Source organism: Pleurodeles waltl, chromosome 4_2, assembly GCF_031143425.1.
Source record: "Pleurodeles waltl isolate 20211129_DDA chromosome 4_2, aPleWal1.hap1.20221129, whole genome shotgun sequence".
NCBI lineage: Eukaryota > Metazoa > Chordata > Amphibia > Caudata > Salamandridae > Pleurodeles > Pleurodeles waltl.
The window spans coordinates 682,951,618-682,964,711 of NC_090443.1; the positions used below are offsets into that span (position 1 = coordinate 682,951,618).

At 42.1% G+C, this 13,094-nt stretch overlaps 1 protein-coding gene across 3 annotated transcripts in view; it reads left to right on the forward strand.

Moving 5' to 3' along the window:
• The window catches only part of ZNHIT6 (zinc finger HIT-type containing 6), a 215,170-nt gene that overhangs the window by 51,766 nt on the left and 150,310 nt on the right, over positions 1–13,094 (forward strand). For all 3 annotated transcript variants that reach the window (XM_069232266.1, XM_069232265.1, XM_069232267.1), the window contains exons 3-4: positions 1,061–1,167; positions 1,250–1,335. In XM_069232266.1, the coding sequence (XP_069088367.1) occupies positions 1,061–1,167; positions 1,250–1,335 (193 nt within the window). The remainder of the gene's footprint in view (positions 1–1,060; positions 1,168–1,249; positions 1,336–13,094) is intronic.

Consider the following 13,094-nt stretch of genomic DNA (forward strand, 5'->3'; position numbering starts at 1 on the left):
AGAGGACAAGATGATTATGGAGAATGGAGGACAGTTGTGTAGTTGTAAGGATGGATGAATAAGAGAATAGTAATTGAAATCCGAGCCGGGTGGTTGTGGGTTATTAAAACGTACTGTTTAACATACCTCACTAAACAGGCCAGCATCCAAACTCTCCTTTGGCACCTCGTCTTCCCTTTACACTTTCCAAAATTTTTCTGCCTTCTGTTCAAGTATCACAGTAGGTAATCATAGTTGTATATGGTCAATTTCAGAGGATTGTAGCTTTAATCAATTAACCGACAAGCCCTTAACATAGTTGTATTTCACAGAATTATTGTTACTGAGCATGTAATTTTAAAAACCTAACAATTTTCGTGGTCTGGGAGAACTGTGCACTTTATGACTCATATCTATTGGTTCTCAAAGGTTCTGGACCTCTTTTGGTTATTGTTTTCGTTAACACTTATGGTATGTCTCCTTTGCCTTCATAGGGTTAGTGTGTGCTCAATTTGTTATCCACATACCACAGTGCTTTTTTTCAAAGCAAGATTTTAAATCTAAGTTTACAGATGGCAAATTATGAACCAAATCATAAAATTGCCCTGCATTCAGCCACTCTGAATCAAGTGGTTTGTGAACCACGAGTGACAGCTCACTTCAGCCAAGTATGGTCCACTCCTGGGTTGAAAAACTGCATAAACAAAGCATTTTACAAACCTAATGTTACTGACACTCAAACACCTGCATAAGGCACTTTTCTTTTTCTGAATTTTGTGAATGACTGAAATTTGCACCAAACCTAGAAATCTATTCTGATACAATGTATATCTTTTTATATTAGCTTGGTGTGAATGTATCCAGTGAGTTTTGCTGTAGCGGAGAGCAAACATTCCTCCTCTTTTTATATTTATTTTAAGTAATTTGAAGTAAATGGGTAGGTCTCTGCTGAATTTTTGGATAATATTAGGGAGCAAATAAATTTTCCGTGGACAAGCGCTTTACATTCACTGTGTGTGCCCCTATGTTCTACATGCATGCGTATACAATCAATGTTTTTTTCCTTGTTTTACCGTTTAAGCTTGTCCTGCGTAAAGAAGCACAAAACTGACCTGAAGTGTACTGGGATCCGAGACAAAGCAGCATTTGTTGATAAAACCCAATATAATGACATCAACCTTCTAAGCGGTATGTGTACTTCTTAACCTAATTTAGAGATTGCTAGTAATTTTGTTCTGTGATGCCATTCTATCTTTGTTCATTATTTCAGATTATCGATTTTTAGAGGATGTGGCAAGATCGGCTGACTGCGCTGCAAGAGATATTTTCATTCAGCGGCCGTCAACTAACAAATTTGTGAGTTACTATTTACTAAAGATATTTGCTAATTCATTTTAGTTTGCTTTTAAAGCTGATTGGAGAATGTAACAGTAAAAGCACCTTCATGTATATTTCAAAGACAGCAGTATCTCACAATTTCTTTTTGTGCTAGAATTTCGTGGACTATGGTACCTCAAAGAGATAAAATGTAAAGATGCAAGTAACTACTTTGTTTTGACGTTTCCATAGCTGTGCTACTCTTGCTCTACCCTTCGACTACTGTTATGTGCATGGCAGAATTCCTCAAGAGATGTGCATCATTAGTGGTGTTGGTGAAATCAGTAAGAGCTTGTGAGGCTTGTTTTAAAAACAAATAAGGTTTTAGACTCCTCGATTTATCCCTTTCCAACAATGTCTTGATTGCTTTTCGCAACCAGGTTAGGGTCTGGTGTCCTCCAGTTTTGTGATACGTCATCTCATTCTTAGCATGTTTACTGGAAGAGATGCTCTGTTTATACTTCTGAAGCAAGTCATTTCTTTCTGAATTAAGCGTTGTCCTCTGCAGATTCTGTTTATTAATCTCATTTTTTTTCCTCAACATCTTTGGTGGGATACTCAGTTCTGCCACCAGCTGACAGAATTATTTCTTAAATGTCTAGTAGCGGGACACGACGTATTTCAAAGAAAATAATCTCATACTCAATTCGAAGTCTGCAAAGGTTTATAAACAAAATAAAAATGAATACTCTGAATCACGTAATCAGCTGACCAGAATTTCTCTCAGAATGGCTCAATTCATCAAGCCTGTTAATTGAAGGCAAAGCATCAGTTTATACACTATTGTACTCATGACTTTCAAATAGGGTTATGTGATGCATTTTCCTCTTTTTTCTTTTTTTTTAGAAAAAAAATAATGAAAGTAGCTTCTGAGATCATGAAGTAAAACAGGTAGTTACAATAATAGGAACACATTTTGGCTGAGCAAGCTAGTGTTCGTTTTCTCTTCAAGAGGTGTCCCAACAACTGAAACAGGCACTTCTTCTTGACAACGTTAGTGAGAGCAAGAAAACTCTGCTGGAACAAGCTATTGTTATGCTAATGCAGAGATTTCGATTTCATCATGTCTTCTGCTAGTGCTATTTATTTGTTCCATCTTAGAATATTTCAGTCCTCATCAGTACACTTCTCCCTATAATCTTAGAATATTTCAGTACTCATTTATCAATCACTTCTCCCTATTTTCATAATAACATTCCAAAGAAACATCAGGCCACACATCAACTTTGATCAATTTTATCATCCCACCTTTTTAAATGGTAATATGAGGCTGTACCTGTGTCCCAAGATAAGGCAATACACATTCAGGCAATTCAAGTGTGTAATATCCATTCGATAATCTCAATTCTCCAACCTCCAAATATGCCTTTAAGTCATGACAAAACACTTTTAAGAGCTATGGTAACATTATGTGTGATTGTGTAATTAATTGAAACTTTCACGTAGGCGATCAGTCTGTTCATTCGATCAATCTGCTCATTCGAAATGAGACTACTCCATGGTGCTGCTACAATTGCATATAGTCCACTTATAACAGTAGGACAAAATCAAGAGCCAGTCTGCCTTGCAAAATCACAGTTTCTTAAGCTTATAATTGGTCAGAAATCAAACCTAAGTAGCAATTACAGATTGGCAAATAATCAAGCAGACTCTGAAATGTGTCTGTTGCTGCTGATGAAGCAGGTAGCTTGCTACCTCTTGTAGCTCTTGCAATCAAGCAGCCTCTGAAACATCTTTGTTGCTGCAGATGGGGCAGGTTCAGTTCAGTCATCTGTGCCTCTGAGTAAACATTACTCCGGAAGGAAGTTCAAAATTAAGGTTGGTCCGGTTAAATGGGGGAAAGATTTCTCACTCGCTGTGTCCCACTGGTATATTACCTTCTTCAGTTTTGCATGTCAGCCCGGAGATAGTATCGCCAAGGTGAAGTGCAGCGAGTAGAATCTATTGATTGGGTTAGTGCTGGTTTTGGCTTGAAAACTGAATAAGTGGTAACAGTTTTCTACTCTAAAAATGGGACAAAGGACACCCTCCCCAGTTGTGGTCAGGCAGCCAGGAAGAAAACCTCAAGCGCGAAGATAGGTTTGTATTCTGTTTCTGTAGCTTCAGGAAATGCAACAATGTGTTTATTAAGTAGAGAGAATGTGTTTCCTACAGGTGGGCGCAGACTAAGTCTGGTTGATTTCTTCATGCCTCCAACTCAATTACTCCAGACTTGGTCAGATTGTGTGCCAAGCAGGAATTAGCACTCCACTGCACGAGGATGCAGTTTGGTGTGGGAGATGGTGGGAGCTCTTCTGGATCCAAGTAAAGGAGCAGTTTGGGTTGCAGATGCAGGTGTGCTTCGGGGGGATGGATGTGATGTCTTTCTGTTTGCATTTCTTATAGTGCATTTCTTGGGCCCCAGGCAGTCAGTCAGTCCATAACACTTTGCTGTAGCTGTGGCTGGAACGCTGATTTTCACTGGTGGATCTTCACATGGAACCCAGGGTTGCAGGTCGTGATAGCAAGGTTTAGTTTGGCTTGATAATGGAAATATTCTTGCACTCCTCCCCTATGGTTTTCACACTTCCGTCTAGAGCATCTTTCTCTACTCACTGCCATTCACTGTGTTATGATATTCCAACCTGCTAATTCTTTCTCGTATGTACAGAATTCTTTGGCTCCATATTGGATCTTATCTTTGGAGCCAATCTCTGACCCAGACTTTGAAGCTCTGTGTCTGTCATGTTTTTGGAGCATCTAATCCAAGATTCTATTATACGGTAGGGGCCACCGTTTATCACTCCCTCTGCCCTCTAGCTTCTATTTTACATAGTGAGCGCCCAGAGTAAACATTCTACATAGCAGCTTTAGTATTGATTACTGAACAACCTTATGATTGTCTGATCATCCCAAAGATACTCCGCTTATTTTTAGCTTTTCATCGCTTGTTTATTTTCCTTTAATCTGTGTTGTGTCTTGATGCTTAGTTCAGATAATTCTAAAGACTTGCATCCATCCATCCTTTCTGAATTCAACCACTGAATGGTAGCATTATTTTGATTTGTGTACATTTTTCTTTCGATGCAGGTTTTCACTAATAGCTTTTAAGTTCTTTTACCTATATACTTTAATAGTTATAGCCCAGGTTGCTTTTCACTTGCACTCTGCTTACTGTTAATTACATTTGTTAGGTCTGCATATCGAAACATATGGGCCCCATGTTAGCGCCCCCTTGGCTTATCAAATTTCTCATGTTAATAGTAAGCGGACGCAACTATAAGGTCGATTAATCTTTTGACACGTTTAAATTAATATTGTAAGGTGTTGTGACGCACATCAATAATAAACAGTTCAGCAACATTAGCGAGTCAGTAAAGAACTCACCATGGCCAATTTGGCCACGAATAACCACACCTTTGGTATAAATTAAAAGGTTTGTTTCCCTATACTAACAACGCTGAAGTCATGAAGATTAGTCTCAGCACCAAATGGTACAAGTAAAGAAACATCACAGGCTGACAGAACCTCTGAAACAATCTTAGCAATAAGAACGATAATATCACTAGCGAAAACATCAGTCAACAGCAACAATATTTGAGAAAGAGATATATAGTACATTTGTTCTGTGAGCAGATTAACATAAGTTCATTTGCATGAGGAAACACCATGTTTGGCTTCATACAAAAGTTCTAGTACCATTAATGTAGAATACATCTAGCTATGGAGGTATCAAAACAGCAGCAGTATTAAAACAGTAGTAGTTGGTACCTAAAAGACAAATAACAGTGCACAGATCTCTTATAGTTACCTCTCCCTAGGAAATGTCAGCAGTTGGCTTCTGCTTCATCAGAGGGACCTCAGTGTCAGCATCAGGACAGTAACCTGGAACAGGGGACGGTTTAGAATGTGGACTATAAAGATGACTAAACCATCAGATCATTAGTTCAGCATTGAACAGGCATAGTAAAAATAATAAAGCACCAGAATGTCAGTAGACTGACTGGCAAGGCACGAAATGTCAAAGTGACAGGTCACCCCAAAAATGCAAAGTGAAGTCTCTGGAAATTCAGAAAGCAATGACCAAATGAAGACTGTCCCTTAAACACTAAATTAAACTTGCTAAACATTTGTTATTGGCTGAAAATATCGGGCGAAGAAAGATCATCCAATTATAAGAACATTAGATATCAGAAATGCATTTGAAGGAGTATAATAAAATTTTGCAAGATGCTGGTTGGTCTTCACTTTATTTACATAACTTCAAACTATACTAAATGTATCTTGCATGCCTCTTCTTCCGGCTGTGAACGGTAAGCCCTTTGTTTGGCATATTCCAAATATGCAGCGAGACAGTTGTTAAAGTAAACACAGTATCCTCAAGAGAAAAACATGAGTTAGAAACCTAACTACAGACAAACATGTGAATTCAATGAATGGAGTCTGTTACACAATAGACGTGAAAAGATACAATTCTAACAACAGTAAGAGCACTGGGTGGATAACTTCCCAATGTGGCCTTGTCTGCTTGAGACCCAGCAGAAAATAAGAAATACTCATATTATTTCAGCATCTAATTTTCCAAGGAACATGCTCTTAACCCCTTCAATGCGGGCGTCGGCCACTGGCCGACGCCCGCACTACCTCCCTGGTGCGGGTCACGACCAGTGGCCAACACCAGGGACGGGGTTAATAAATCCTCGGGTGCATCGCACCCGAGGATTTATTTATTTATTTTTTGCTCCAGGGAGACACAGAAGCTCTTCCGTGTCTCCACCTGCCCCTTTGTGACGGCGCGCTGACGTAACAAAGTTGATTTCCCCATCGGAGCAGGAAGCAGCCTTGCGGCCGCTTCCTGCTCCAATGGGGAAAACGGCCTTCCCCCACGTTCGGGAAGGCCTCGTAAGAAAGGGGAGAGTCTCCCCTTTCTTACGAGGCCTTCCTGAAAGTGTTTCCTGGCCCCCGATCGCAGCACAGCTGCACCACTAGACGCCAGGGATTTCACTTGGGGGGGTCGGCCTCCTCGGAAAACAGGCATATTCTTCCTTTTTTTTTTTTTTTTTTTTTTTTTTTTTATAAAGGTAGTTGCCCCCTTGGGGGGGGGGGGGGCGCAATTGGACAACACCATGCCCGCCCGCACCCCCCACAACCCCCCCCCACCCCAACCCCATGGGCAACATTTTATTTTTTAAGTTTTTTTAAATGGACAGGGGGTCGCCCGTGGGCTGGGCAGGGCAACCTCCTGTGGGGGCAATATTTGTTTGGGTTGTTGTAGGGTTTCCCTGGGGGCCATTTTGGCCCCCAAGGAAACCATACAACAACCAAAAAAAAATAGATCTATATATATGTATAGAGATATATCTATGTACATGGATATATCTATAGATAGATCTATAGATATATATATATAGAGATAGATATATATATATATATATATATATATATATATATATATATATATGTATATGTATATATATATATGTTCGATGGCATGTGTAGCTGCAGATACACATGCTGTGCACATCCCGCCATCTGGTGTTGGGCTCGGAGTGTTACAAGTTGTTTTTCTTCGAAGAAGTCTTTTCGAGTCACGAGACCGAGGGACTCCTCCCATTTCGACTCCATTGCGCATGGGCGTCGACTCCATCTTAGATTGTTTTTTTTCCGCCATCGGGTTCGGACGTGTTCCTTTTCCCTCCGTGTTTCGGGTCGGAAAGTTAGTTAGAATCTCGGAAAAAACTTCGGTATTGTTTGCGTTCGGTATCGGGTTAGCTACAACAGATCGACACCGAATTTTGAAGAGCTCCGGTGGCCCTTCGGGGTTTTTTCAATCCCCCGTCGGGGCCTGGTCAGCCCGGCCACGTGTGACTTCAAGGCTGATGGAACGGACCCCATTCCGCTTCTGTCCAAAATGCCATAACAAGTATCCGTATACGGATCAGCATCTGGTCTGTAACTTGTGCTTGTCCCTAGAGCACAAGGAAGATACTTGTGAGGCCTGTCAAGCGTTTCGGTCCAGAAAGACGTTAAGAGACCGAAGAGCCAGAAGACTGCAAATGGCGCAGACGCCGACAGGACAAGAGGTTTTCGAAGAGGAAGAGGAAGCTTTCTCTATCCACGAGTCGGACTCGGAAGAGCTCGAGGCCGAAGAAATGACGAATACCGTGAGTAAGATGTCGAAACCAAGAACTCACGAGAAAAGCGCTAAAGCCCAGGGGACGCCACCGCCAACAGGCCATGGCTTAACCCGAAAAGTAGGTGACCATTCATCCGCACCGAAAAAGGGCGAGCTGGTGTCGAAGTCATCCGACTCCGGTCGAGATACCGGCACACAGCAATCTCGGGCCCGAGATAGTGGCTCAGAGAAGATTGGGCACCGAGACAGCGGCACCGAAATGGGTCGGCACCGAGAGAGCACAACGCCAAAAGTAAAAAAGGTTTCGTCGGAGCCGAAAAAAGCAGCCGAAAAGGTTTCGGTACCGAAAAATCCGGCCTCGGAACCGAAAACAAGTTCCTACACAGAGGAACAAGGACTGTCCTCACAAATGAAAAAACATAAATTTGGAAAGGAATTAGAGGCAATGGAGCCGGACTACACCCAAAGACAGCTCCACATCCAAAAAGAAACGGGAAAGATCAGCACTCTCCCTCCTATTAGGATGAAACGCAAACTTGCCTTCCAGGAGAAAGACAAGCAGCCACAGGCAAAGGTGGCTAAACAAGTAACCCCGCCACCATCTCCACAATGCTCTCCGCAACCATCACCGGTAGCCACTCCACCTATGATGCAATCCCCGACCCACACAGGGATGAGTCAAGATGACCCTGACGCATGGGACCTTTATGATGCACCAGTGTCAGATAATAGTCCTGACTGTTATCCAGCTAGACCGTCGCCACCAGAAGATAGTACAGCCTACGCACAAGTGGTGTCGAGGGTAGCGGCATTTCATAATGTCAGCCTACATGCAGAACCCATTGAAGACAACTTCCTATTTAATACACTGTCGTCCACACACAGCCAGTACCAGAGTCTTCCCATGCTACCTGGGATGCTCAAACACTCCAAACAAGTGTTTCAGGAGCCTGTAAAAGGAAGGACCATTACTCCAAGAGTGGAGAAAAAATATAAACCGCCACCAACAGACCCCGTGTACATCACACAACAGCTAACACCGGACTCAGTTGTAGTAGGGGCAGCTCGCAAAAGAGCAAACTCACATACTTCAGGAGATGCACCACCTCCAGATAAGGAAAGTCGCAAATTCGACGCAGCAGGCAAAAGGGTGGCGGCACAGGCAGCAAACCAGTGGCGTATTGCAAATTCACAGGCTTTGTTGGCCAGATATGATAGGGCTCATTGGGACGAAATGCAACATTTAATAAAACATTTGCCCAAGGAGTTCCACAAAAGAGCACAGCAAGTAGTTGAAGAAGGACAGAGTATCTCCAACATTCAGATACGGTCAGCTATGGATGCTGCAGACACAGCTGCTAGAACTGTCAACACAGCAGTAACAATAAGAAGACATGCATGGCTGCGTACATCAGGATTTAAACCAGAAATACAGCAAGCTGTGCTCAATATGCCATTTAACGGACAGCAGTTGTTTGGGCCGGAGGTGGACACTGCTATCGAAAAACTTAAGAAGGACACTGACACGGCCAAAGCCATGGGCGCACTCTACTCCCCACAGAGCAGAGGCACATTTAGAAAAACACAGTTTTGAGGGCAAAACACAGAACCCACGACCTCACAAACAAGGCCCACTTATCAGAGCCAATATCTGCGTGGATGTTTTCGGGGACAATATAGAGGGGGACAGTTCCAAAAAAATAGAGGAAAGTTCCAAAGTCCCAAAACTCCTCAAAATAAACAGTGACTTACAAGTCACACATCCCCAACACATAACACCTGTGGGGGGGAGACTAAGCAAGTTTTACAAACATTGGGAGGAAATAACAACAGATACTTGGGTCCTAGCAATTATCCAGCATGGTTATTGCATAGAATTTCTCAAATTCCCTCCAAACGTCCCACCGAAAACACACAATATGTCAAAACAACATATAGATCTTCTAGGACTAGAAGTTCAGGCGTTGCTACAAAAAGAAGCAATCGAATTAGTACCAAACCAACAGAAAGGAACAGGAGTTTACTCTCTGTACTTTCTCATACCCAAAAAAGACAAGAGTCTGAGACCTATATTAGATCTCAGAACATTAAATACCTACATCAAATCAGATCACTTTCACATGGTGACATTACAAGACGTAATCCCACTGCTCAAACAACAAGACTACATGACAACACTAGACCTAAAGGATGCATATTTCCATATACCGATACATCCTTCACACAGAAAGTACTTAAGGTTTGTATTCCAAGGAGTACACTACCAATTCAAGGTGTTGCTGTTCGGAATAACAACTGCGCCAAGAGTTTTTACAAAATGCCTAGCAGTCGTAGCTGCACATATCAGAAGGCAGCACATACATGTGTTCCCGTACCTAGACGATTGGTTAATCAAAACAAACACGCTAGAACGGTGTTCACAACACACAAAGTATGTCATAGAAACCCTCCACAAACTAGGTTTCTCAATCAACTACACAAAGTCACACCTTCTGCCGCGTCAAACACAGCAATACTTAGGAGCGACAATCAACACAGCAAAAGGGATTGCCACGCCAAGCCCACAAAGGGTTCAGGCATTTCACAATGTAATACAGGCCATGTATCCAAATAAAAAAATACAAGTCAAAAAGGTAATGAAACTCCTAGGCATGATGTCCTCATGCATAGCCATTGTCCCAAAAGCAAGGTTGCACATGCGGCCCTTACAACAGTGCCTAGCATCACAGTGGTCACAGGCACAGGGTCAAATTCTAGATCTGGTGTTGGTAGACCGCCAAACATACACCTCGCTTCAATGGTGGAACAGTATAAATTTAAACCAGGGGCGGCCTTTCCAAGACCCAGTGCCACAATACGTAATAACAACAGATGCCTCCATGATAGGGTGGGGAGCACACCTCAATCAGTACTGCATCCAAGGACAATGGGACACTCACCAAAAACACTTTCACATAAATCACTTAGAACTATTGGCAGTATTTCTAGCGCTGAAAGCATTTCACCCATAATAAGCTACAAACACATCCTTGTCAAAACAGACAACATGACAACGATGTATTACCTAAACAAACAGGGAGGCACACACTCAACACAGTTGTGTCTCCTGGCACAGAAAATATGGCATTGGGCGATCCACAACCACATTCGTCTAATAGCACAATTTATTCCAGGAATTCAGAACCAGCTAGCGGACAATCTTTCTCGGGATCACCAACAGATCCACGAATGGGAGATTCACCCCCAAATACTGAATACTTACTTCCAAAGTTGGGGAACGCCACAAATAGATCTATTTGCAACAAAGGAAAACGCAAAATGCCAAAACTTCGCATCCAGGTACCCACAAGATCAGTCTCAGGGCAATGCGTTATGGATGTGTTGGTCAGGGATATTTGCTTACGCTTTTCCCCCTCTCCCACTCCTTCCATATCTAGTAAACAAGCTGAGTCAAAACAAACTCAAACTCATACTAATAGCACCAACATGGGCAAGGTAACCTTGGTACACAACACTACTAGACCTCTCAGTAGTGCCTCATGTCAAGCTACCAAACATACCAGATCTGTTAACGCAACACAAACAACAGATCAGACACCCAAATCCAGCATCGCTGAATCTAGCAATTTGGCTCCTGAAGTCCTAGAATTCGGACACTTAGACCTCACACAAGAATGTATGGAGGTCATAAGACAAGCTAGGAAACCTACTACTAGACACTGCTATGCAAATAAGTGGAAAAGATTTGTTTATTACTGCCATAATAATCAAATTCAACCCTTACACGCATCTGCCAAAGATATAGTAGGATACTTACTACAATTGCAAAAGTCAAAGCTAGCTTTCTCTTCAATAAAGATACATCTGACCGCAATTTCAGCCTACCTGCAAATTACGCACTCAACTTCATTATTTAGGATACCAGTCATAAAAGCATTTATGGAAGGCCTAAAGAGAATTATGCCACCACGAACACCACCAGTTCCTTCATGGAACCTCAACATTGTCTGAACACGACTCATGGGTCCACCTTTTGAGCCCATGCACTCTTGTGAAATGCAATACTTAACATGGAAAGTTGCATTTTTTTATTGCCATCACATCTCTAAGAAGAGTGAGTGAAATTCAAGCATTTACCATACAAGAACCATTTATTCAAATACACAAGCATAAATTAGTTCTACGGACAAATCCCAAATTTTTACCAAAAGTGATCTCACCGTTCCACTTGAATCAAACGGTAGAATTACCAGTGTTCTTCCCACAGCCAGATTCTGTAGCTGAAAGAGCACTGCATACATTAGACATCAAAAGAGCACTAATGTACTACATTGACAGAACAAAACTACTTAGAAAAACAAAACAACTATTTATTGCTTTCCAAAAACCTCATACAGGGAATCCAATTTCTAAACAAGGCATTGCTAGATGGATAGTTAAGTGTATTCAAACCTGCTATCTTAAAGCAAAGAGAGAGCTGCCTATTACACCAAAGGCACACTCAACCAGAAAAAAAGGTGCTACCATGGCCTTTCTAGGAAATATTCCAATGAACGAAATATGTAAGGCAGCAACATGGTCTATGCCTCATACATTTACCAAACACTACTGTGTAGATGTGTTAACGGCACAACAAGCCACAGTAGGTCAAGCTGTACTAAGAACAGTATTTCAAACAACTTCAACTCCTACAGGCTGAACCACCGCTTTTGGGGAGATAACTGCTTACTAGTCTATGCACAGCATGTGTATCTGCAGCTACACATGCCATCGAACGGAAAATGTCACTTACCCAGTGTACATCTGTTCGTGGCATTAGTCGCTGCAGATTCACATGCGCCCACCCGCCTCCCCGGGAGCCTGTAGCCGTTTAGAAGTTGATCTTGAACATTTGTAAATTTGTAAATATATTACTTTAAACTTCATTATGTACATACGTATTCACTCCATTGCATGGGCACTATTACTAGCATACACAACTCCTACCTCACCCTCTGCGGGGAAAACAATCTAAGATGGAGTCGACGCCCATGCGCAATGGAGTCGAAATGGGAGGAGTCCCTCGGTCTCGTGACTCGAAAAAAGACTTCTTCGAAGAAAAACAACTTGTAACACTCCGAGCCCAACACCAGATGGCGGGATGTGCACAGCATGTGAATCTGCAGCGATTAATGCCACGAACAGATGTACACTGGGTAAGTGACATTTTCCACATATATATCACTTTTGTCAATATGTGTGTGGTTTCCCTGGGGGCTGCGATCAGCCCCCAGGAAAACCAGACTTGCGTCTTCAAAGCAATGCACATACTTCAACTGACGCATTTCACCTGTAGCTTTTAGGCAGCAATAAAAAAAGTCAAGTAAGTATTGTGATTATGTTTCTGCTACGAAAGGATCAGACTTTTGTCTAGTGGCAGTTTTAGTGCCATAAAGAAGCGCAGAAGGTTTATATGCCTACTGCAAAGAGCAAATCTGTATTTTATATCAATAGCTGAGTACATTAGTAAAGTCAGCCATTACCTGCGCTATAATAAAAAAATAAAATGTATGTGCGGGGCGGCTATGGAGAGATGAAGGGCACTTTTGCTGGGTGGTAATGAGGGAATCCGAGGAGGAGGGAG